Source organism: Equus asinus, chromosome 17 (assembly GCF_041296235.1).
Source record: "Equus asinus isolate D_3611 breed Donkey chromosome 17, EquAss-T2T_v2, whole genome shotgun sequence".
NCBI lineage: Eukaryota > Metazoa > Chordata > Mammalia > Perissodactyla > Equidae > Equus > Equus asinus.
The window spans coordinates 9,172,729-9,199,543 of NC_091806.1; the positions used below are offsets into that span (position 1 = coordinate 9,172,729).

The window sequence follows — 26,815 nt, forward strand, 5'->3', positions numbered from 1 at the left end:
TAATATCCTAGCCACCTGGGGGAAAAACAAAGAAAGTCTTTTTAAGACCTATAAAATTATTTTTAGAGAAAGATTTAAATTTAAGAGATATCAATTTGTTGAGCAAAATGAAAATAATAATGGCCAGGCCTAGAAGTATGTTAAACATAAGGTTATTCTGAATATGTTCATGACCTTTCTAGGTCTGAACCTAAAAATGCGTTAGTTTTAATAGTAAGAGGTGTTTTGGCAGCATCTTGAGACTACTTACGAGTGCACTTCCTTCTCTGTCAATTCTGGACTTGACCTTGAACTAATTCAGGATCCTCTGAGTACAAAACGGCAATGTGACTGTAGGACTGGGGCACCCATACTTAGAGGTGATAGAATGGCTTGAGGCAGTGAGGACGTTCATTATTATATAGCTCGATAGTTATAAATAGCGCTTGCTTTCTATTATTCCACAGTTGTGGTTACGTGGTTTTCAGTGGAATAGTAGGTAAAAAGGGATTGAATGAGTGGCATCAGCCCAGCCATTTCTTTGCTTCATTCCCCGCTTTTTAAGCCAGAGCTGATTTTCTGCCTCCACGTCTAGTGAGTTGTCTGCCTTGAACAGCTCAGATCAATCATCAGAGCTTTTTGCTGCTTAGTTTTTGGTCTTAGCCATGAGGCCGAGAGAGCAAGACCATCTCAGAATTATTTCAATGTTAAAAAGGGGGTGGGGGCATGATTATATTTGGCCACAACTGTAAGGAGCAAGATGCCAGCCTATACAGTTTCAAATACGAAATGGTTTCGGTCAGTAGGAATCATCAACAGTATTGAGTATCTTTGCATAATGGTGCGTAGTAACTCTAATAATGGGATTCTTGAGTTCTTTAGTAATTTACAACCAGAAGATTTTCCTGTGAGATATTGAATAAATGGAGAGCCTGGAGGGAATGCCACATTGTCATTCTTCATAAATTTAATTGAAATGTTTTATGCAACTCCAGTAAAAACTGACAGTAAACAAGTAAGGATAACCAATAAACTTCTGAAAGAGAGGAACCATAAAAGAGGCTTGCACTACTAGAAATATTAAAACTAGAATAATTAAAACTAGGGCATTAGGAAAGAACAGAAAAATAGCATGATAGACTAGAATTTTGGAATCAGAACCTGGTAGGTACAAGCTGTCCAATGGCTTTATACTCCATCGTCAATCAGTCATTGGGTGTATACGTCCTGGGAAGGGCATGATCTCGGTCCAGGCAACTCTGTGAAGCTGACGCAATCCCCAAAGGGGCTGACACCTGAGAGCTTTCTGCTGATTACACTCCCAGTAGCTGGGGCAACCAGAATTTCCCTGGTGGGGCAGTTGAGTGGCTCATGTCTTTCCATTGCAAGCTCCAAATTCAGTTATCTTTATCCCGCACACCTGTAGGGTATTGATTTTAACTTATTACAGCTCCTGCCCTGGGGGAAAGACTTGGGCCTTTGTGGTGGGCGAGAATCAGAGTTCTCGGAAGAAGGCCCTCTCCAAAAGCTTAGGTAAAGTTCTTCTTCTTCCCCCACAGTGTGCTGTTGCCAAGTTGTGCGCTGATGGTCTTATGAGGAGCCTTGGGTTGGGGAGATAGTGAAGATGGAAATGAAGGTTGTATTATGTGTTTGTAGGACTCACTTATGTTCCAGGTGCTTAATACATCCTTGTGCTGATGTTTAAAATGAGAGGATTCCTGTTCATCTGTGTTGGCGTCCATTGGCAGGGTCAGATGAGGCTATGGGAAGGGGACGATGCCTAGATTTACTTCCCCCATTCCCAGGAAGCCAGCCACCTCCCACCTCAGCCTTGTAGAGCACCCCTCATAGTTCTCTTCTGACTGCCTGGGCCCAGAAGGAGGGTCTCCTGTCCTATTCTTACATATGTGCTGCTCTTTTTGACTCATATTCTTGGTGGAGCTGGGGGAGCAGTTCCTGGAATCCTCAAAGCCCATCCGTGGGGTCTGGTCAGAGTGTGCATATCCATAGCCCTGGGAAAGGAAATATGAAGGGAGTCTGCTGGACTCTCCTGGGGAAGTTTCTGCACTCTATAGAAGGGACATAGAATGGGGACGCCCCATGTTTGCCTCTGAGCATTGCCATCTGCGTGGGACGCGCGGACTGGCGATGGCCCTCTTGAAACCGGGAGGGGAGCAAGCCTAAGGGAATAAGGGAGGAGGGAGCAAAGACCCCAGACCCTTTGTGATGTTGCTGAACCACTAAACAAAACAGACCCAAGTCCTTGTCTTTACCAAGCTTGGTTCTAGGACGGGCAGACAGCAACGGACACAGGCACTATTAAAATACGTAGTAAATTGGAGGGTGGTCAGCGCGACAGAATGAAATCAAGCAGGGAGGGGCAGGGAGCGCTAGGAAGGAGTGTCGCATTTTTAAAGGGTGGTCAAGGAAGGCTTCTCTGAGAACGTGACGTTTTCTCAAAGACCCAACAGACAAGGATGCGGAGGAGCATTTGAGGCAGAGGGAATAGGAAGCATAAAAGCCCTGAGTGTCTTTGGAGAACATTCTGCCCAGGGCCTCTGTGGCTAGAGCCAGGGAGCAAGGAGGAGAGTAAGTGGGTGGAGATGAGCTCAGAGAAGTCCTGGGCTGTTCCTGAAGACTTCGGCTCTTACTCTGAGATGGAACTCTCTGGAGGTTTGTGAGGAGGGGAGTGACCTATGCTAAAAAAGAAAAAGCCTACTAAGAGGCAGTGAAGAAGAGCTAAGAGGAAGAAAGTGGTGTTAACTGGACTAGAACTTGATTCAAGGTAATCCAGGTATAAGTCCAAATTGTTAATTATCTGGAAAAACTTGCACCAGAAGCCATTTTACGTATCCTAATGCGAATACAAAGAAAGAGCTTACTTGAGGGTTGTTAATTAAACGTTCTTTCCAAAAGGGTCACTGAATATTTTTTTTAGCAGCATATCTCTACAAGGCTCTACAATCTAAGTACATTCGCCAAATCCTGTGAGATTTAAAAGAGTAAATTTGATTCAGGGGGTGTGAGGTAGCTTTTATTGCTAGAGAGAAATTTTCCTAAATGTCAGTATAAAGTGTTCGTGTGGAAACATCCTTTACTTTTCTCAAAATAAATAGATAAATTTATCCCTGAATAAAGTCACATTTACTAAAAGGTGCCGTTCAGCCTTTGTTTTTGGCGTTTTTTCTTGTGAATCTGGGGCTCTGGTAAAGGTGGTGGTCTTTCCTCGCTGCTGGTGAATTCTGTGAACCTTTCTAGGAAGGCTTGTGGCTCCAGCTACTGGGAAGGACAGCGCTGTGTTTGGTCTCTCTGTTACATGCACACATATAATAACTCATTTATATTGGAATAGTAAGTACGCCTTTGATGCCAGATAAGGCATTTTCCCGGCCAATTATTATCCTCTCTAGTTTATTCATGGATTCCTATTTAGGGTCAATACTTTTCATTGAGTCTAACTAAGAATCAAATCTCTTGTGAACCAGCCTTTTAGTTTTAGACGTAAATCCTTTTAGATCAAGAACTGAAACCTCCTGTGTGAATTAAGTGTCCATACTGTGCCGTGAGCCGACACTGACTTCAAATGAAGGCAAATTTAATTTCGGAAGCTGGATTTTTAAATTAATTCTTTTGAATTCTCGTCAAGTTCCAAAGAATAAGCATTCTTAGCCTCCTGAACTTCACTAAGTGAAGTGAGAGTGGGGTTAGTGGAGGGGAACAGGGGAGATGAACATTACGGAGTAAGCCGGTTGATGTCACTTGAGCCTCACGCCCTAAGTTGAGTAGTATTACCTTCATTTTCGCAAGAGGATGCTGAGGCTCGAAGAGGAGGTGGAACTTGTTCAAAGTCGTTTAGCAAATAAATGTGGAAATGAAATTGGTATCCATATCTGGGTGACCTCCAAGTCTTTGCCATCTTCTCAAAGGGACTCGCTCGTGAAGGCAGAAGTAAACATTATACGTGGCCTCCAATGAGGTCTCATTTCTGAATCTGTTATCTCCATTAGCTCTCTTTGGACCTTAATGGTGCTGTGCAAAGTAAAACGCTGAGGACTTTCTTGTGTCACTTTGTAGCTCTATTACTGTGCCTTTTGTGTGGATTTTTAAATGTAGTGACTATTAACTATTAACCAGCTCTTAAATTCCATTACGATCATATTCATTTTTATTTCCATTTTGGTAACATGGACTTTTTGTTTTAACATATCACACTTTAAAATATTTTGCAGCATAAAGACTTCTTCCTGAAATTATGAAGCATCAATTTGCAATTAAAATCACAAAACCAGTGACATTTAAAGAGTGTATAACATTATGGTGTGACTCATGTTTTATTATTTGTACCTAAGAGTCTAAAAAGTAGTCATTATTGAGTTATGGAAGGAGAAGTGATTAAGGAACATTGAGCCAGCTCTGTGATAACATTGGGATTTTTTTTAAAGATTTTTATTTTTTCCTTTTTCTCCCCAAAGCCCCCCGGTACGTAGTTGTATATTCTTCGTTGTGGGTCCTTCTGGTTGTGGCATGTGGGACGCTGCCTCAGCGTGGTTTGATGAGCAGTGCCATGTCCGCACCCAGGATTCGAACCAACGAAACACTGGGCCGTCTGCAGCGGAGCGCGCGAACTTAACCGCTCAGCCATGGGGCCAGCCCTGATAACATTGGGATTTTTATTACAGAACTGTTGTGTTGACCCTATGTCATCTCTTAGATGGTCTCATGATTGCTTAAAATTATCCTGGTCTAAATTTCATGTCAAATTGAGAGGAAAAAAAGAGTTTGAAAGAGTAATGTCATCAAATGCTTTAATCTGAACTGCCCTGTATTAATTTTCCCTCTCTCTCCATTTGTGTTTTCTTTCCTAGGAGAAAAATTCAAAGTGGAGACAAGGACCATTGCTGTTGACTTTGCTTCGGGAGACATTTATGACAAAATTGAAACAGACTTGGCAGGGCTTAACATTGGTGTTTTGGGTTTGTATCTTTGCCACCTTCATAGATTCTTCCTGTGTTTATTATTTGACTTTACTACATGTTTTCTTTTTGGATCTTAGGTGTTCAGTTGGTAAAATGGCTAGTGACAAGAAAATTATCTTGTTAATACAATTGAGCATTAGATGGTATGAATCTATATTTGCTTGGATCTTTGTGTTTTTAGTTACATTTTAATAAGTATTCTACAATTTTGGTTGGTTTTCTTGCCTGTGTTATTTCCAGTCTCTCGTTTTCTTTGTATATATTTAGATACAGTTATATCACAATGATCCTTTAAGATGGGTGATGCCAACCTGTTTTTACAGTTGAGGAAATGAAGGCTTAGAAAAGTTTTTGTTTTGTTCATTATCACTCCCCCCTGGCCCAGGAGCCTTTTTAGACATTATTTTTTTCCCTAGTCTTCCTTCCTATGAAATTTTAATACCACAGATACACTGTATGTCTGTTTATGTACTGTATGTCTGTCTGTGCTTTGTACATGAAAAGAATAAGATCTCTCACTCCCCACCCCTGAACCAATTTTTGTCCCCTTGGGGGAGATGTCACCCCAGTTGAGAAGGTGTGGCTTGAGAGATTAGTGACTTGCCTAAGGTCCCATAAAGACCTCATGGTGAAGCTGGGAGTCAGCCCTCTTTTTCTCCCAAGCTCACTAGTCCTTTTGTTACACCTCAGCTACCTCACTCTTGTTACCCAAAACTGATGCTTTTGCTGAGATATGAAAGTATTGAACCTTTGTTATGGGAAAGACTCACCAGATTTGAAGGGAAAAAGATGGGCTTTGGAAAGTTGCCTACCATTCTTTGACTCATTTCTAGAAAGAGACAGGGCATCTAGTTCAGAAAAACTTCCCTTCATCACTAAATCTCTTTATCCATGTGCCTAAATTGGTGTGAGCCTGGTAATTGCCGTTGTTTCCTTTACTGGGCTATAAAAGGAGGAAAAAATGAAGAGAAAATACTTAAAAAAAAGTTTCCTAACATTCCTTTAGTCAAGACTCCCTTCCTCATAGTGTAAAAGAATGGTGTTTTATATAATTTCTAGATAAGGCAATTGAAAAAAAAAAACAGTTGAACATGTTGAGACCTACACAGGGCCCTCAGACGTTGGGTTAACCCGGGCTTCGACAGGCTGTCTTCTTGAGCTCCTGCCTGGTCCATCTCACATCCCCATGTCCCACCTACCCACATTGCAACTCCCCGCTTAGAGGAGAGCCGGTAGCAAAAGATGGATGGACACACAGGGCTAGGGTTTGCCTTTGTGTCTACCTGTTCTCTAATATGTATATTTCAAGTTCCTCCTTCCTTAGCCTACACCTGGAATCCCTAAACATCAGTCACATCTGTGAAACTCTTGACTTTGTTAAACTTCCAGCTCAGTAGCAGTTATAACTTACCACTGAGGATAGACACTGCCATAGTCCATCCTGGCCCCTTTCAAACTAGTCGTGGACTAGGAAACGAGGGCTGACTTAGGCAAGGAGGTGAATCGAGGATCCCTAATGAGAGGAGACTTGGGGGAAAGTCGTAGTACTTACCTTGAACGTGTGTTCTTGGAGAATAACTTTCTTTCAGAAATAGTTCAGTTAATCACAGTTGTTCTTAGCTTTGCATAAATTTTAGCTGCTTTTCACTGGTAACTTTGGAACTGTCGATCCTCTGGGCCTATGCCACTGAAGACGGAAAATGTCAGGTTGCTGCAGAGCTGGGGGTTATAAAAGATACTCTCCAGCTGTTCCCTCCTGACCCGGTATGTCGAAAGTCTACAGTGTGAATTTAGGCATGACAAATAGACCTGTTAAGGGTGAGAGGACAGAGCACATGGTCCCCAAGCATGTTTCCCCCACTTCTAGAATCCTAAGACTGTGTCAATCTGAAAGCACTGATATTTAACAGAAGGACTCATATTTTCCTAGGCCTCATATGTTAAAGGACCCATTGTTTTTGTAGTCCGGCTTTTTAATAAATTGCAACCTGTGAGTTAGCAGTTTATACCCCTCTTCATTATTCATTCATTCCTTCATCCCTTCATCAATCAATAAACTGGAGTTACAACAATGAACAAGAAAGCACCTCACTTGATGTCGTATGATGTTCCAATAGAACTATGTTTGTTTGACGCTGTCTTTCCTATCTGTAGCTTAAGTGTTAAGAAGGGAAGGGTGGGGCGTAAAAGGGAAACGGAGTTGATATGGGGAGAAAGAATGATGACTTGGCCTAGCCAGGGGGTAGGAAAAGGGAGGATTCCAGAAATGTTTAGGAGGTAGACGAAGCAAGACTTTGTGAGAGATTGCAAGTGGACGAAGGAGAAGAGAGAACTCAGGGATGACTTTCAGGTTTCTGGCTTGAGCATCTGTGTCAATAAGGACCGTTTACTAAAATGGGGCATCCTCGAGGCGGAGCCATTTTGGGAATGAGGATCATTTCAGTTTGGGCTTCCTCTGGGATGTCCACGTGGGGTTGTAAGTTGATGGTTGCATATGTGGATCTCGGTTTCACTAGAGCTCTGAACTAGAGTTAGTGTTGGGCAGTAAGTTGTCTATGAGTAGTAATCTCATTGAAGCAGTAAGACTGGAGATCATCCTAGGGGAGCGTAGAGAATGCAAAGAGAAAACTGAGGGCAGAGCTCTTTTGTCAACAAAGGCTGCCTGGAATGTATGAAAGATGGGTGATTTTTTGCACAAGTTCAGCACTGCCCAGTAGAAGCATAGTGCCAGCCACATATGTAATTTTAACTTTTCTAATAGCCACGTTTTTAAAATGTAACAGTTATTTTTAATAATGTATTTTATTTTAACACGCTGTATCTACAATATTATCACTTTATCATGTCATCCATGTAAAACATTATTGAAATGTTTTGCACTCTTTTTCTCATACTAAGCCCTCAAGTCTAGTGTGTATTTCACATTTACAACGTGTCTCATTTCAGACTAGCTACATTTTAAGCGTTCAATAGCCACATTGCCTAGTGACAGACATCTAGCTCCAGTTTATCTTGCCTGTCTCTCATCGTTCGTTTGTGTAGGAGAGCCATAAATATAATTTCTAGATTTTTCTCATGCTTTGACATGGTTTTCAGCCAGACGCAATTTTGCAATGTCTGGCAATGTCCAGAGACATTTCTGGTTGTCACTAATTGAGTGGGAAGGAGACGGAAGTTCTATTGGTCCCTAGTGGGTAAAGGTCAGGGATGCTGCTAAACATCCTGCAATGCACAGGACAGACTCCCATAGCAAAGAATTATCAGCCTAAAACCTCACAGTGCCGAGGTTGGGGAACCCTGCTTTACAGTGATACTGTAATTAACCGGTTCTGATTGAATACTTATGAGACAGACGTGCACACATACAACTTTATTTTTGATTTCTAGTTGGTCACAGATCAATAATAAAAATAATGATGGCTAATGTTTCGAAATTATTTGAAGTTTATAGCAGCACTTTCACACCCATTATCTCATTAACTGGCTATACATTTAGTTTTCTTCCCACTCTACCACAACTGTCTCCTTAATCATAAGCTTTGCATAATTATTATCAACAGTTATTAGCAGAATCTTATGTTGCATTGTAATTTTAATTTGTCAAGATTTTTCAGGGAACTATTAAAACACCTTTATGAGCTAAATTTTATCTAATTGCTCAGCCATATTCAACTCCATCTTATAGTTCCTTCTCCAGAGTGGGTATAAACCTCCAGAATTTATGGGGATTCTGATGTGTGTGTTTTCTTTTTCTTACGATTCCCTGGATCTGTAGCCCCTTCACTTTCTTCCTTCCCTCTCTCCTCCTCATCCAGATTGCACATAGCCACCTCTGTCTAGTAAGGGGGAAATAATCCTATTTATTCTCTTCCCACCTCTGCTGAATACCAGTCTCGCTTTTATAACATTTCCTAAAGTAATAAACATATAGATTGATTTCTAGTAAGATGTAGCAATCCATTATTAAGTCATAGGAAGAAATTTTTTTCTTGCGAGAATTAGTGAAACCAGTAATGATAAAAAGAAAAATAAATCACCAAGGTACACCCCCTTTGGATAGCATTAACCACCAATGTATAGTCAGTGCTTAATAAAGAAAGTTAATATTTTCAGAATTACAAAGGAAAATGCTAAAGCCCTTTGTCATGAAAGAAACATTAAGTTTTCAATAAGATAAGTGGAAAGAAAACAGCCATGAATTGTGTGAATTTATACGCATTATTACGCATTTATAAATGCGTAAGGTTGGGAAGTTGGATGCTTAACTGTTATGTAAAATAAGTAAGCATCTGCTGTCTTCTCTCAGGCAAATGCCAAGAAACACAGATTTGAGAAAACTTTAAAAACTTCAACTATTTAGAGAAAATGACATGAGGACTGCTTTGAGTAAGCAAACAATTGGTTAACAACATGTGATTGCTGTAATGCTTACTTGACACTTCAAGAGAGATTCTCAGGTGGGCTCCAAATGGGTTTGGAGGACTTTGCACAACACGTGGCAGGAGGCGTAATTTACAAGGCCAAAGGAGGAACCGTGCATTTGAAATACGCCACAGACAGTAGTTGTTTCAAATGCCACTAGTACGACTTCTTTAACTTTTAAAAAATGACATCCTTTACTCTAGGAAAAAAAAACCAGAGAAGTCCTCCTCGAAGAATATAGCTACTTACTTTGTGATTCATTAACAAAAAATCAACATAGCTTTATTCAAGCTTTTAATGCATCCTGGAGAAGAATTTTCCCACGACAAACGCTGTCAGTCTTCTCCACCTGTACTGTCGTGATGCGTTGAGTTGCAGAATCAAGTGGATCGTTGGTACAGCATGACCTGTGATGCCGTGCTGGCTTTGTGTATTCAGGGCTAGTTATCTATCATCAACTTTTTTTATTTGTACACAGTGCCCATAGTTTTATTGAGGTTCATTTTAATAACAACAATATGTTTGGATAATAAAAGTCAGTTGATTGCAAAGAATCATTGATTGCAAAAGCTAGAATAGGCCTTCTTATTTTCTTTCCTTCCTATGCCCTTTATAAGTGAATACTTGCTCCATTAAGAGTATAATTGGTGGGTTATTTTTTAATTAGTATCCTTCCCTTCTCCTCAGCTGAATGTAAAAATATCTTTTGGTTATCCTTGCCCATGCAACCTTGTGGATTATGGAAAATACTCGGCAGGTGCTTGTGTTCCATTTTTCTCCCTAAAACCTAGTATTTCCCAGAATGTTCTGGGATGGAGAATAGTTGAATGTTGGGAATATGTATCTTAAGAGATAGTTTGAGCAGAGATGAATAGTTAAGATCAGTCAACTATCTCTGTTTGTACTTAAGTTTTCAAGCTTCTTAACAAAAGACCCAAGAGCATTATTAACTACTTGGGGGAAAGGGCCAGGTACCTTGCAAATGGCAAACTCCCAGGTAATTAGTTGGGTTGGGATCCAGAGATGGCTTCTTTGTAGTTCCTTCCCCAGAGTACCAGAGGAAGAGGAAATGGATGTAGGCCTCAGAGAGGGAGCCACAGGACTGCAGGAACTGGGCTGTGGAACACTTCTCTAGCATCCCTGGGAAGGAAGGAAACCTGAGCACACCAGGAAGTTACGCGGCTTCCTAGCCTCAGCTGATGAAGGAAGTTAGGAGTGGAAGAGTCTGCTTCTTCTTTAGAGGGTTTAGAAATAGATAAAACTACAGATTATCTTTTTGCTATTCTCAGGAACTTTACTAACTAGAAATTCGTTTTAAATTGCCTTCTTTTGAAATGTAAATATCTCTGCAAAGGCCAATGACATCTTGATTTCCAATTTAGGGGATTAGCACATTCAGTTTATTACCTGTCCCCTTGCTGGATCAGCCCCCCTGAGGAAATGGCTATTTTAGTTAGTGAGAGACATGGAGAAATCTCTTGGAAATGGAGAGGGAGAGGCTTAGAGAGGAAACTATAGGGGTAGGTTGGTCATCAGAGGGGTGCTGAGAGAGGAGGAAGAATAGAAGGGCAAAATAATGTTAGTTGAGAGAACATCAAAGATAAACTCATATGTTTGGAAATACTCCCCTCCTGTTTTTTTCTGTAGCCCAGGTATAAAATGACTCAGGCCCAAGAAAGGGCAGAGGCTCTCAGCCTAGGTACACGGGAAAGGATTGCAGGAGCATGATAGGTGATATTTTGTGGAGAGGGTAGAATTTCCCTGTTATACCAGGAGTTGATTTTAGGACACTTCCAAAACTTCCCTTTCATAATGCAATCAAATGCTGTCCCTAACCACCGGGAGTTAGTGTAGACTTTACAAGTTCAAGGGCATAGTCCCCAACAAGACTGCCCTCATTTCAGATACCACATGCAAGTTTGGGGGTCCCCAGGCCGCCTGGACTTCTGACCAACTGGCTACAAATTCGGGGGTTCCCATGACCCCTTCAGGTTTGATCATTTGCTAGAACATGTTACAGAATTAGGAAAGCGCTATTACAGTCTTAGTATGAAAGATACAAATCAAGACCAGCCACATGAGACACATAGGGCAACATCTGAGAGGGTTCTGAACACACAGCTTCTGTACCCTCCCCTTGTGGAGTCAGGACTCATTACCTTCCCCGCACATCTGTGTGTTCACCAGCCAGGAAGCTCCACTGGGCTTCAGTGCCCAGAGTTTCTATTGGGGTTTCATTATGTAGGCATGATTAATTGGATCATTGGCCATATGATTGAATTCAATTTCCAGTCCCCGTTCATTCCTTTTTTAGAGATTGGGCTGGTTCAAAGCCCCAGTGCTTTAGTCACAGAGTTGCTCCCTCTGTTGACCAACTCCCATTCTTTTTTTTTTTTTTTTGAGGAAAATTTTCCCTGAGCTAACATCTGCCGCCAATCCTCATCTTTTTGCTGAGGAAGACTGGCCCTGAGCTAACATCCATGCCCATCTTCTTGTACTTTATACATGGGACGCCTGCCATGGCATCGCTTGACAAGTGGTGCGTAGGTCTGACCCCCAGATCCGAACTGGCGAACCCTGGGCCACCGAAGCAGAATGTGCGAACTTAACTGCTGTGCCACCGGGCTGGCTCTAACCAACTCCCATTCTGATTCATCTCATTAGCATGCTAATAAGTCTTATTGACTCCTCAACAAACCTCTAAGGTAGACGTTACTATTTCTGTGCCCATTTTACCGGCAAGAAACAGACCTACAGAGGTTAAATACATTGTCCAGGAAGTATACAATTAGTAATTAGCAACTTCCGGATTCTGACTTGAGCAACTGGGTGCTGCTTCCCTAAGACAGGAAACCCTGAGTCAGGAGCAAATTCTGTAGAGAAAAATGTTGATTCACTTTGGGATGTATTAAACTTGAGAGGGCTTTGAGAAATCCAAGTGGAGATTCAAGTAGACAGTTGGACCTCTGGCATCACTGCCCTCTTCTGTGTTGAACGAGGCAGCAGCCTGATGTAGCCGATCATGGCAAGCAGAATAGGTTCATGGAATTATTTTCTTTGGTCATACTAGGAGGCTTACCAGGAACATGATCAGACGTGGGATAGTGCCTTAACACATCCATTAGGTGTGTTAAATGAGATTGGATTTCTAAATTGAAAATAAGACTTAGAATTCAAATGTGTTTCCTTTTACTCTGAAACCACTAATGGTATTAACTAAAGCAGAACCTTTCACTTAAAACTAGGTAATTAGCTGTGATTTCACAAATGTAAATAGAACCGTAATTCATGAAATTGATAAATCTTCCTCCCGTTAGCTCAGATTTACCTACCTGCCTCATGTCATCCTTCTTTCCTCATGCCCTCTTCCAAGTTTACGTATGGCAAATCTTCCCTCATTTTGTAATGAGGAATCACGTACCAGTTTATAATTAAACAGTGGAAATGCAATGTTCTGTCGTGTCGCTTCTGACTCAGTCTTAATTTTTCAATTTCTGATTAAAGGCACTGCAAATTTAAAGCCTTGTGCACTCTCTTTTATTTAGAAATCGCTACTCACAAGTGTATGAAAACTGTAAAGTTTGCGAAATGTTTTACATGGTGTTCCAAATATCATCTGTCAGGGTAGGAACATGTGCTAGCCATAGCAATATGTTAAATAAGGCAAAGGAGGAATCCTCTTTGCATCACTTTCCAAACTCTCTGTAGACTGTAATGCTGGATCTTCTTGAATGAAATAAAGAGGGTAGAGGAGCAATTAGGATAAATTTGATCAGTATAAACAGTTCTTCTGGCTAACTGTTGCCCAGAGCTCTCCTTCAAGAGGATCGCTCCACTTTGACATGGGTCGTATATGATAAAAGCAGAGACCTTGTCTGTCCTGCCACAGCCCCAGCAGCTAGAATAGTGTTGGTTACAAAATAGGAGTTGGGTAAATACTTGTTGAATAAATGACCAGCCAATGATGAAGACTCTTCCTCCTCCGCTTATTAACATACTAATATGTCCCAGGCATTGGGTTAAAGAGTTTCTGCACATTATCTCATTTAATTCTTAAGTTATTATTCCTGATTTATACACGATGGCAACGAGGAAGCCCAGACTTATTGGGGTGAAATCACGTGCCTCTTGCTAGGCTCTGGTGGTAGCAGAGCCAGGATTGAAACCCGGGTCTATTGGACTCGGAGAAACATACCCTTTCCGTTCAACAACTTCAGACAGAAGAGATTCCCCCACTTTGGGTATTCCTTAAGTGTACATTTTAAAAATTCAGTTTGTTTGCGAATACAATGAGCTGGCAGCATCTTTTCTAATCCATTTTTGTTAATGAACTCTAGTAAGCTTTCTTTTTCTCTAGTCTTTGAGGACTTGAACTGGATTCGTGCATATAATTACAAGTGTGGCTGAAATGCAACCTGAACATTTTCTGCTTTGATTTGATGAGAAGGAAATAGAGAATACTCTGCATTATTTGATGTATATTAGGAAGCCCAACCATTAGGCAATGTATCTTTAAACCACCTTAATTTCGTAAGTCCCCAATGAATCTGGAAAAGGCAGCAGGTTGAAGATGACCTGTGTGTGGCTGCCGTGTCTGTTATTATTGTGTTTGTTCAAATGGATTTTTATTTTCTAATTTATTTATTTTCTAATTTATTGTTGTTTGCTCCTCCCTCCTACCCAACCCAGATACCAAATATCTAATTTTCTAATGATATCATTATGTCTATGGCAGCTGGTTTTGATAAAGGATTCCAAGTCCAGTAAGGCCAGAAGCAGCACATGCATTTAGAAGAAACAGAAATCTTGTGTATATTCTTTTTCCTTTTTTTAGGTATGACATGTGGAAATGATTTTTAGACAGCAATATGATATAATTTAGAACATGTATATAACATTCAGAATTACTCCGTGGATTTTCTGAGTCTTTAAAATAAAATACTTATCAGTATGGGTGTTTTCGAAAGTTCTGCAGGGGACATGGAGAGCATTGCTGAGCACGGCGCCCGGACAGGCCTTCCCCGCCGTCATTCACTCTGTTAGGATCGCTCCTCTGTAGCCACCTCCTTCTCTGTCCATTTACCTTGTCCTTGTTCATGGTCTGTCTTCACCTCTGTTCTCTGTCTGCCTCATCTGTTCCCTTGAGCTCTTCCCAGTCTTGGAACTCCAATGAGAAACTGGAGGGAAAGATTTTTCATCCGTTTAGTGTCTTGTGATGATTACTGGGGCAGTGGTTGGAATTCTGAGATTACACGGACATCTTCATTTTTGAAAGACGCTGTGTCTTTTACACGAGTTAAAAGGGTTTTGTGGGTCACTGAATAAAAATTTTTAAATCTATCTCTGGTGCCTCACTTGAAGAATTTAAAAAGCCTCACTAATGAACAGATATTTAATGCTAATTTAAAATGCTCCCATTCAGAAGGGATTTTCAACTCTGAATAATATTGGGACAACTTATTGTATTGTTTAGTTTTTGGTGAGTCCTATAACGAATCCTGTCATATTTAAAGATGGCATTGCACGCACCCATTCTTAATACGATTAAATTATAAATGGAAGTATTTCCATCCTTCCCTCCTACTCAAAGCCTGTTTTCTTCTTTTTCCAGTTCCCTGAAAGCTTTCAGCCTGCTGTTTGATTATTGCTGCCACCTACTGTCTGAAAGTAAAATTGCAGTGGGCTTGCCTTTTGCAAAAGATTCCCGCTAGAGTGCAGTTTATGGAAAGAACTATTTGAGAGCAACAGTTGTTTTTCTCTGTGCTCTGAAACAATAGCGCTCTGAAGTGCCTACCTGTTGTGGAGAGATTTTGAGTGGCATATATTCCACAAGCAAAATGTGCAGCTAAGAAAATGGAAAGGGGTTTAATCTCTAGTATAGGACAAACTGCCAGCATGACTTTGGCACATCCCTCCCCTCATAAAACTGGGCTCAATACTCTGAGAGATCTATTCCAGCTTCCACCTTTCTTTTTCCTGTGTGTACTTTTGGTTATAAAAGCGTAGCCCTCATCCATGATACTCTTTATTTCTTTGGGTTAAGGTTCTCAGCGTGGAACATGTTTTCTTTTAGAGCTGTGTTAAATAGACGTTCATGTTTTCATTGTGTGAATAGGAGCCCTGATGGTTTTCCTTTGCTCAGTTAGCAGAGACAGATCTGGCGACTTTCTGTCGTTAATGCAGCCTTAACCAGAAGAACACTTCCCTGCTTAGTTATTCGCTGGCTGCCTTGGCTCGACTTTGTTCACGTTAAGACTGCAAAGTCAACTGTGCTGCTTACAAACTTCCCAGATTTTTAAAAAAACTCAAATCTAGATTTTAAGATAAAATTACATGATGACAGTGTATTTACATGATTCACTTTTCTTTAGCATTTTGAAATAGAGCACTACTATTTCTGTGGGCTAGAAAGAAATCTGAAGATAGAAAGTTTTCTAGACATGAGAGAGTGAAGGAAGATGGAGTCCACGGTATGTGGTGGAATTTTTTTAAAATGCTGAAGAATGTTAGAATTTGGCCAAACCTTTCCTCGAAGATCCTGTTATCTTAAACTGACTTTGTAAAGAATATTTTCTGTGTGTGTGTGAGGAAGATTGGCCCTGAGCTAACATCTGTGCCTGTCTCCCTCTATGTTCTGTGGGATGCTGCCACAGTGTGGCTTGACAAGCGGTGCTAGGTCTGTTCCCAGGATCCGAACCTGCTAACCCCGGGCCGCCAAAGCAGAGTGGGCAAACTTAACCACTATGCCATTGGGCTGGCCCCTGTAAAGAATATTTTATGTGTAGCATTTTAACATGTTTTTGATTACTGCTGTTTCTCTTAGTCATCTTGTAAGTAAGTTATTCATCTGTTATAATTCTGTAGATGGTTAAAGTCAAGTCAAGTGGACATAAGCCTTACCTTCAACTAGACCTGACTTAATTATTAACAGATCTTTTATAGAATGGAGTCCTCGAACCCTGGTGGGTGGAGAACCTACTGAACAAAATAAAAATGGATTTGGACCTGCTGTCGTTAATTATGTTTAGGTAGCATCCCTGTTCGGATGGGCGTGAATCCTAATTCAGTACCGTTCGCTTTGCCGCTGTCGTTTGCTTACAGGCCTTCAGACAGGTTTCAGTCATTTTGTTCAAGCCATCCTGACCGAATCTTGCAAGTGAAATCTTGAGACTCGCAGCCTCAAGTGGCTGGCTTACTGCTGAATATAGAGCCCTTATTGAGCTCCCTTGAACTACTAATTTTGTTAGCCTATTGAAAATCAGTTACTATTACTATAGTCGGGTTTATCTCACACAATTCCTTATAAGCTTTAGCAGACAGATCATAATTTCATTATCCTTTTGCTACTGAAAACTTTCTTTTCTAATACTTGACAGTTTCGTTAAACATTACTATCAGATTTCTGTTTATTATCTGATTATTCCTCATATTTCTTCTGTACTGACTGCTGGATGAAGGCGTGTGACAGCTTTAGCGTAGTTGTGAAGGGCCAAGCCTCTGAAGTCAACGTTCCTGAGTCTGAGTCCCGGCTTTACGTTGCTCTGTGACCTTGGACAAATTATTTATCTGCTGTGAACTTATAGTTTCCTAATACACAAAAGGGAGATGATAATAGGAACTACCTAATAGGGTTGTTGTGATGGTTAAATAGAGATAGATAATCCATTTCATTATTTATTTAGTTAAAATAAGTTCTAAGGTATTTCGTTTATTTTTTGACTCCTGCAAATGTTCCTGGGTTTGTCTTCGTCTTTCCAGGGCTGGGGAAAGCGTAGGATGTGTGCGTATTCTCGTGTGCCTGATTATGTATCGGCGTATTCATAGCTTCTTGATTGTCTCGTAGCCCCAACCTTAGGCTGGCTATTGAGGAGCAGGGACTCACGAGAGGCTGGCGCATGCCCTTTACTTTCAGGGCTTATGGTCCTGAAGCCATGGGTGGTTTACTGGAGACGCTTCGCCTGACCCCCTCTCTTCCCTCACTTCCCAGGCGAGGTCAGACCTTGCAGGAACCTGCTCCCATGGCACTCTGACTTTGTAATGAAATAATCTTTTAAACCTTTTGTATAGTGCCTTTCTCTTCCTACTCAATTGTATGCTCTATGATGCCGGAAAACTGTCTTTTTCTTTCTGGATTTTCTAGTTCCTAGCACGCGTCCTGCACATAGGTGTATGGCAAATATTTGTTAAATGATTAAATGAGCTCTCATTTTAGAGGTATATGTGACATGTCCCAAGTCACACATTTTCTGAAGCAATTATGAGCGGAGCTCACGTTTCCCATGTCCTACACCGTAGTACGCTCCGCTCTTTCTACCACACTGTGAAAATTTAAGATCTAGACAGGGATTAATCTACAATATCTACAAATAACTGTATTACGGAGGGAAATACACACACACTCCAAGGGGCTATGGAAATTGAGAGGCGAATAGAAAGTCCTTTTGTCAGGGGTTGAGTGGTGGGTACGGAAAGGCTTAACGGAGGAGACATTTAAACACACATATGCGGATAGATTTGGATAGAAAAGATGTGGGAAATGTCACTCCAGCCATAAACAGTATGTTATGTCATTATATATATCATCTTAATCTTTATATCTTTATTCCCATTATTTCAATAAGTCTATAAAATATATATGTTAGCCAGCTAATGATCTTGTCTTATTTCAGTGAACAACGTGGGCATCTCATACGAGTATCCTGAATACTTTTTGGACATTCCTGACCTGGACAATGTGAGTCTTTCTTTGTACATATTATGGTAATGGAAAGAGGCACGCAGGGTAGGTGAGGCAATATGGTGTGAGGGTTCAGGCTGTGAGCACTGGAGTCCAGGGCCCGAGGCGCACACCCTGGCTCTTGGGTTTGCTGCCTGAGTTACCCTGGGGCTGATTCCAACCATATTTAGTCTCCGATCCCTCATCCATAAAATAGGCAACTTGACAGGGATGTTAGAAGGATTGAATGAGAAAATATTGATAGCCTCCTTTGTGCAGTGTCGGGTTCAATAATAGCTCTAGTTTTATTACTCTTATTTTTGTTCCATCAAAACAGCTCTGTTTTAAGTGTCAGGATTCTAAATATCAATTGAAAAATCACAGATACATTAATATAGAGCAATATCGTTGATTCAGGTAAACCAGCTCTAACAAAATGAAAGTTAGATCCTTGATGCGGGCATGATTCTTTAATAAAAACTAGAAAAGCATGTCACTGAAGGAATATGTAAATTTTAAAAAGTTGTTGAAAATCTTAGATTCAACAATTTCTCCTTTCCCTATCAGCAGAGAGGCAATTGCGTATTTATTTTAGATTTAGTGTGTCTTTTTGCTTCCAGATTTTACTTGCCCTTATACCTGGGATTTTGCATGTTAGCATGAATTGCTGCTTTTGGTAGAGAGTGAAATAAAATCTGCGTCTCCACCCCAACTCCTATCATTTTCCAGGCTCTCTAGTGTATCTGGGGGAACTTTTCAATGCGTCTCTAGATCACTTATATATGTAGCTAATATGGTTACCTCCATGATCAAATCAATATAAAGTTATCAATATTTTTTTTGCAGACCATCAAGAAGCTGATAAATATTAATGTTCTTTCTGTTTGTAAGGTAAGCAGCTTCTTTATAAATGTGTCATCTTTTTTTGGTTCTTTCTATGTAAAACACTGACATAATCAGTTCATTCGCTCAGTCAACTCTTGTTTTGATAAAGTATGTATTCCAGATGAAGGCAGTCTCTTTCCTTATGTCTTCCGGAAGTAGAAAGAGCTGAACAGCAAACAGATGACTGTATGATTTTGGTTTTTAACAACTGAACATTTATTAAATGCCTCCTGTATGCCAACAGGATGGTAGGCCCTGGGACTCTACGACGTAATTTAGACTGAAGATTGATTTTTACAAAGTTTTCACCTACCTGTGATTCATCACTGATAAATTGTTTCTTTTTGTATCCCCTGTGATACATGTAAGATTTGACTCAAAATGTTGTGGTAAAGTATTGTATGGGGAGCATGGGACCATAAAGTAACGAGAGTGATTATTTTACCTAAAAACTACTCTGCTTTCTAATTGCTAGGCATGCGTTATAGCCATGTCACTTGTATATGCTGACAAAAGACACCACTGCTGATGTATGCTAAAGGAAGAATAGTGAGCAGATATCGGCATTAGAGCACCATTTCTGCTTATGTTTTAACAGTAACTGCAATAAGATACCATACCTCGGTTATACACACCTGACCAAGCAGAAAATGTTGCCTGAGGCAGAATTTCCACGGGCAACATCACATCCTTAATTTAAATGTGAACATACTGATGGAAAAGTCAAATCCATTTTCGATCACCCTTATGGACTAGTTTAAGGAAACCAAAAAATCTTTATCTCAAAACTATTAGAATTGACCAGATAAATATAAATAAGAATTTAATTGCCTAGTCTTGATCTTTTTCTCTCTTGTAAATGTTTAAAGAAAAAGTCTCCTGGGATCTTCGTGTTCTGAGCAGTCATAACCCTTTCCTGGTTGATTTCAAGTGCAAGGACACTGAAACGTTCTGCCTTGTCCAGCTCTCCATGTGTGGCTGTGCCTCTTCCTGTGTGATATATATGTTGCTTTTAAAGTGTTTGGTTAATTCAGTTTTTATATGATTTTAGCAATATGACTGATTAAACCAGCTCTTCCAAAATGGAGCTCCACTGTTGATGCATACATGCCACGTAACAGTTAGTACCTTGCTACTTAAGGGCAGCTCAAATGAATTATATTGTAATATGACAAATAATTTTGTCAAACAAGTGATCACTGTGTCTTTTCCATTGTTGTTGTTATCCAAGGCTTTTTCTCACGTAAGATTCAGTTTAAGTGAGGCAAACTAGTAAAAAGTGGATCTGTGAGTAGATTTGGACCAAGACCCACACACACAAAATTGTTGCTTTTAAAACGTGGTTAATATGAATATATCTATATAGTTTCAAAGGTATTCCCCTTGGCATACTATATAAATGTAATCATTCTTCAATAATCTGTATGAGGTTTCAAGTTGATCAAATAACTCCACCATTTACTAGTTAGATGACCTTGAGCAAATTACTTTCCTTCTCTGCTTCAGCTTTTCATCTGTAAATTGAAGATGCTAGTTCTCTTTACCTCACAGAATTGTACTGGGAATTAAATGAGGCAATGTGTGCAACCCTCTTAGACTAGTGCCCGATCACAGTAAGGCCTCTAGAAAAGGTTGCTATTATTTTGTTAAACTCAGAGCTGGTAAAGTTTTTAGTAAATATGTGCAACTATGACTTTACTTTTTAGCAAGCAGAGTTTTTTTTTTCCCTCCCGAAGCCCCCTGGTACATAGTTGTGTATTTTTAGCTGTGGGTCCTTCTAGTTGTGGCATGTGGGATGCCGCCTCAGCATGGCTTGTTGAGCAGTGCCATGTCCGTGCCCAGGATTCGAACCGGCGAAACCCTTGGCTGCTAGAGCAGAGTGCGCGAACTTAACCACTCGGCCGTGGGGCCGGCCCCACAAGCAAAGTTTTTTGATCAAAATTAGTCTCCTTCTAGTCTCTAATTTATGTATTTTGTAGTTTTGTCTTTTGAAATCACTGACGTATACTGTTGTTTTGATAATCTTTTCGAGTACATTTGCCCAAATGCTTAAAAATAATGAGTGTTAAAAGTATATACTTGTTTCATAATATATTGTAGTGAGTGAATGATGAAAAACATGTTCAAGTGTTTAAATGTTATTTTATAGAATTGTTAATTCTACCTACAAATTCGTCTCCTGATAATTTGAACTCCTCTGTCAGATAAACTCTGTAAGGTTTTTACTCTACGTACATTAGTATCTTCTCCTGTGACCTCCTGCTTGTCAGCACTTACGTGTTTGGATACCCTCAGAGTAGAAATCTCTAGCCTCTTCTGTCTCCCCAAACATGGCTTTTTGGGTGGCGGTCTACAGGATACTAATGGTGAAGGCCAAGGTCTTGACCTTGATCTGTGCAAACCAGTCAGCTTGCTGTGCTGCACGTCGCACACCGCATCCTTCGAGCAGCCTCTGAGCACACGGATCGCCGTGTGCTGGTGTATTCACCTCGCGTCCCTGCCTCCAGATGAGGAGCGCAGGGGGCAAACAAGGATACAGCAGCACAAGTCCAACAGCACTGTAGAGTGCCTTCCAGTGTTTTTCAAATAATGCTGAAATAATAATGAGGCACCAGTCCTAATATCTTGACAAATTATAAATTGCTTCCCCCACCTCTTCAGTCTTCCTCTTCCACTTTCCTTTTTCACGGGGGCATATGTACTTGTTCCCATGAAATGAGTTAGTGGAGACAAATGCTAACTTACTAAACGTATCATATCCTATATCATATCGTGAACCATATTGTTAGGAAATGTCACCAGCAGAGGAACTGATTATATGCTTAAAATTTTCGTATGGAAATCTTTTTTTCAAGTCAAATCCCATTTACAAAGCACCAAGGGAGTTTGCTTTTTAAAACACTTAAGCTAAATAATCATCCTTTAATTTATCCTTCGTGTGAAGATGAATTTTCCTCTACTTTTGTGATATGCCCTTTTAGTGGAAAAACAATTCAAAACTCTTGATTTATGCATTGTGGAATTAATAACATCTGGAGGACGGCCAGTTTGTCTTTGTTGTGCTGTGGGCAGGATCAGGGTATTATCTTCTCCGTGGCGCAGTTGACTAGTGACCATTCAGGTATGAAAATGGTTTGACTCCAGCAGCAGGAGGCGAGTGGTGTGTAGGGGCGAGCCAGAAGGCCGGAGAAGTTAGGGCATGATTGTGCAGGAACTGAAGTGCTGTGCTCAAGAGGATGGAGAGCCATAGAAAGCCTTCGAGCAGAAGTGAGGTGTGTGATCTGATGTACATTTCAGAAAGGCCGTTCTAGTGGCAGAGCGACGTGGCAATATGTATTTTGTCGAATATGCGTTTATGTTGTTTATACTGAGAAAAGGGCATTCACCTTGGTGAAGTTTTGTGCATGACGCACCTGGGTTAGTGTTCTTTCGTGCTGCTGTGACGTGCCCTATGGCGCATTTTGATGAGTTGTGCCTATTGTCCTTTAGTGGACTGTGTTATGTTGCCAGGGCCAGGGCTACATTTTCAGTAGCAATGGCTGTTTGGAGCCCTGGGGTAACTTAAAAGAAGATGAAGCTTGGTCTGGCTCTAGACTCTTACCAGGTTTTATGGTGGCTGGACACAGGGAAACTAGGGCATGGATGTCTGCAGCCTAATGCCACCAGAAATGTATCGAAAAAGGCTTATGTTAGAAGGAGGACAACCTCTTCTCACCATCAGTGTTGGTCTAAGTTTTATCTCCTCACCAAACCACGTGATGGGGGATAACTGACTGAGAAGTGTGCCAGGACGGACTGGAGAAATCAGCTTGCCTTGGTGACCCTGGGCTTGTGCCCTAATTTGGAGACATTTGCTGAGTAGGGCTCCAGCATCTTGTTCTGAGTCCTGTGCTACACCACGAGCACTGAATGGCTTGGCTCTACATTCCTTCAGGTCCAGAATGATTGCTGGGTCTGTGTGCTCCTGTCCTGTATCAGTAGGTCAGATGATTATAGAAATCCCCTAAGTCCCACGTTCCAATAGAGGAATAATAAAGTGAAATATCCTGACCAAAAGAATTGTGCCATCACCAGATACAGTAGCGGTGAGAAGTCCAGAAGAATATTGGGGAAGAAATATTAACCAGAATGGTCGTGACTATAGACCCCAGACGTTTAATCACGGAATCCAGTCTCCCCGGCTATTATCTCTCCAGTTCCATCTGATTATTTCACTTTTCACCTTATCTAATAATTTAGGTTTATTCCTTTATGCCCTTTCAGTGAGTTGCTTAATGGGGCTTTCCCGTTACCAGGCTTAATACTGTTAGTTGAGGTAACCCAAGGGTGTTTAGAAGTTTTATTGCATGCTTCATAGTTTTGCTCTCAAATCCTTCAGGACTGAATTTGGTCTTGGTCTTGGTCTTTGTCTTGTTCCCTGCAGAGCAGGTAAGTGCCAAGGTGGGAAGAGCAGTGGTGTGGAAATTCTATTCAGGTGAGCAATATGGCGGGTAGATTGGCCTTAAACTGGAAGTGAGGTCCTACTAGCCAGGGCTTTTTTCTTGTGATTTCAAATGCTCTGTGACTAAAATCTAAGGTAACGCTGATTTCTCCTCAAGAATGATGGTCTTCAGACCAGAAATGGTGGAGTTTAGAGATAATTAAACCTCCAGATACTGAGCCCCACTCTTCTAAAATAGTTCCAGTTTCTGCCTGGAGGGGTTTCCATCTCAGAACACCGAGAGTTTGCAGATGATATTGTTATTCTGCTACTGGTTAGTATTAGAGAAATCATGGAAAATGGTGGAAGGGCCACGACTCCAGAGACAGGTAAATACAAATCTGGTTTCAAACAGGTCGTTCACTGAGCTCGACAACAGTCAAGACAAATTCTACAACAGATCTCGTGTTGTTCGTTTCTGATTTGACATCACTGTTTTAACGTCTGCCAGATTTGGAGTTGCCTTCCTTCTCTGGTCTGGGCTCGATTACTTGAATGACAGTTTTAGGACCTCAAGACACCATAGGCTCGAACTGTTTCCCGATGAACGCTGCCCGAGCAGTATTACCTGAACTGCCCGCAGCCCCTACCTACAGGTGGGAGACCCATTCTTGTGATGAGACACCCCGGAAGCTGCTAGGCTTGGTGAATAAGGTGGACAGTAGGGAGCCTACATCTGAATCCCTTAGGAAATTTTCAGGCTGCCCTTCTGACAAATGGAGGGGATGTTCCAACCTCTTTATTACCTCTCGTAGAGCAGAGAAGGAAGTGGGTGGGGGTGGGGCCCAAGGTAAACTTTATTAACAACCTCCACTTAGAGTGAAGTACCACTGAGTTTTGTTTGCTTTATTTGGGGGTGGGGAGGAGGAGTCTTAAGCAGGGCATCATCATTTAGTTCTTCCTTCATCAGATATTCAAGCAAAGTGGTGACTCGAAACCCTGTCTTATTAGGAGTGGTTGAAAGAATTAGGCGTGTTTAGTGTGGAGAAGGGAAGCATGACATCACACCCACACACGCGCACACACACACACGCAAATGCACACACGTCCTAATCGAGGCCAGTTCTATCTCCCAAGTAATTTGCAAACCAACTCACTTCTTTTCATTCCTAGTGATGCCTTCCAGGTTCCAAGCCCCTAAATTTCTCAGTGGGAACTGCTCGACCAGCCGAACCAGCCATTTTCATCCAATTTATCTTCTTCCAGTCCGGTCTCCGTATGGCCAAAGTGTTATTTTCATCAGATCATGTCACACCCCTGTTAAATCCTTCAGTGACTTCTCCTTTCCCTCACGTCCAGAACCTTTCATGTGACCGATGGGGAAGGACCTCCCTGATTTGGCCCCTGCCACCTCTCCACTTCCGCCTCGGTCTCTCCCTCCAACTCTGTGTTCGGGGCAAGGCACCTTCGTTTAGTCTCTTGAATCTCATGTTCCCTCAGGCTCTTCCCTCTCTGTGGAAGCCTCCGTTGTCCCCCACTTTACAATTCTCCTCATCCTTCAGTTCTCAACTAAGTGTGATATACTTGGGGGCGGGGGTGGGATGGGGAACCTTCCAGACTAGACTAGGTCTCATCCACGCGGTTTCATCACACACTGTGTGTCTTGCCTTCAGTTGGCTTTTCCTTCTTTGTTTAGTGTGTCTCTACAGATTGTAAGCCCTGCGAGGGCTGGTGCCATGTCCTTTTGTTCCCTGCCATCTCCTAACCCCGACCTCACCTATGGCGGGTATACAACAAATGCTTTTTGAGTAAATACGTATATGAATTAAAAAACTAAAAACTCTCATTCTTTGGGAATAAGGATCGCCCTTACTTTGTTAGGTCCTAGAAGGCTGGAAATGGCTAAGTTGTTGATACCTACGTGGAAGTAAATTGTGAGCCCTTTTTAATCTTTGGATGTACCACAAGTGGAGTGGGCAGAAGGAGAGTTCCCTTCGTGATTCTAGGTCAGAGGCTGCAAACCAGTAGTCCGTGGGCTGGATTGCCCTGCCCACATATTTCTTGGCTCAAGCAGTGTTTTCAAAATTGGGACACTTCACACCCAAATTTCCAGCTTCTCTTAGGAAAAATCTGAAACTTGGGTAACACAGACCTGAACTACTGCATGGCAACAAGCGATCAGAGTGAAGAGCCGCTGAGTATGCTGAGTACTTCGGCCTGCACTCCAGATTCCCGCAGTCCCCACCGGTCCCTGTTGTCTGACTTACTGCACTTGTGTGTTACTACCTGGCTCTTTTAGGCATTTGAGTTACCCCTGTTCAGGTAACTCCAAGTGTTCAATCTACTCAAACTGAATAACTTCTTGGTGGGGTTGCAGGATTAGAATGACTGACTAAATCAGTCTCTTCTGTCTCTATTGTGATCTGAAATCAAAGCTCTTGGAGGATGAGGCCCTTTGCATGCCTTTGAAACACTAAGTTTTTCCTTCTGATACCACTGTGTATTCACTGTATGTCACTAAGCCGGAAGTGCGTAATTCTATGCCCTGCTTGTGGGGTGGATAGTAAATGTTTGGATGGCTGAAAAGCATGGGAGAAGTATTTGTCTCCTTTTTCTTACAAGGAATTGCCTCTAGTGTGTGATGCAGTACCAGCAGGGGGAGCCCTCTGTTAATCTGGAAATCCATGAGGAGCATCTCTGTTCAGCAGCCTGATTGTATTTAATTTAGGGGTTATGCTAAGAATTTATCCCCCCCACCCCACCCTGCCCCAAGAATTCAAGTTAACAGCATTAGGAAGTTAATAAATTATAGGAAGGAGGGTATGACCCTTACCACTGACCCCCACCTGGGGCTTTTCCAGATGAAGACATGCCAAGTTAATATATAGTCTTTCAATCCATTTGAAAGCAGTTATTATGTTCCTAAAAACTTCCAGATTATTGGGTATATTTAGCACTTAGGGTCTCACAGTAATGGGCCACTTCAGGCATAACTACAAAATTATGCCTTTGCCAAACTGCATGACAACCCCTCTTTCCGTAGTTTTCATCTTTAAAAAATGAGGGAGGGGGCCGGAGGGAGCCAGCCAGGTGGTGTCGTGGTTAAGTTCACGTGCCCTGCTTTGGCAGCCTGGGGTTCACAGGTTTGGATCCCAGGCGTGGACCTACATGCCAGTTGTCATGCCATGCTGTGGTGGCATCCCACATACAAAATAGAGGAAAATTGGCACAGGTGTTAGCTCAGGGCCAATCTTCCTCAAGCAAAAGAAAAAAAAAACAGCAAAGGAGTAGTTGTAGATTGGGTCTAAAGTTGTTTCCAGCTCAAAGTAAAGCTAGTTTTGTAGGGGAAATGACTTGTATCTGGGTGAAAATGTACAAATCTCTTTGAGAACTTTAGGGATTATTTTCTCCTCAAAT

At 41.4% G+C, this 26,815-nt stretch overlaps 1 protein-coding gene across 1 annotated transcript in view; it reads left to right on the top strand.

Annotated features, from left to right (window-relative positions):
• HSD17B12 (hydroxysteroid 17-beta dehydrogenase 12) overlaps positions 1-26,815 on the top strand; it is a 154,697-nt gene that overhangs the window by 91,919 nt on the left and 35,963 nt on the right. The window contains exons 4-6 of the mRNA XM_014861237.2: positions 4,845-4,952; positions 18,047-18,111; positions 18,940-18,984. Of these exons, the coding sequence (XP_014716723.1) occupies positions 4,845-4,952; positions 18,047-18,111; positions 18,940-18,984 (218 nt within the window). The remainder of the gene's footprint in view (positions 1-4,844; positions 4,953-18,046; positions 18,112-18,939; positions 18,985-26,815) is intronic.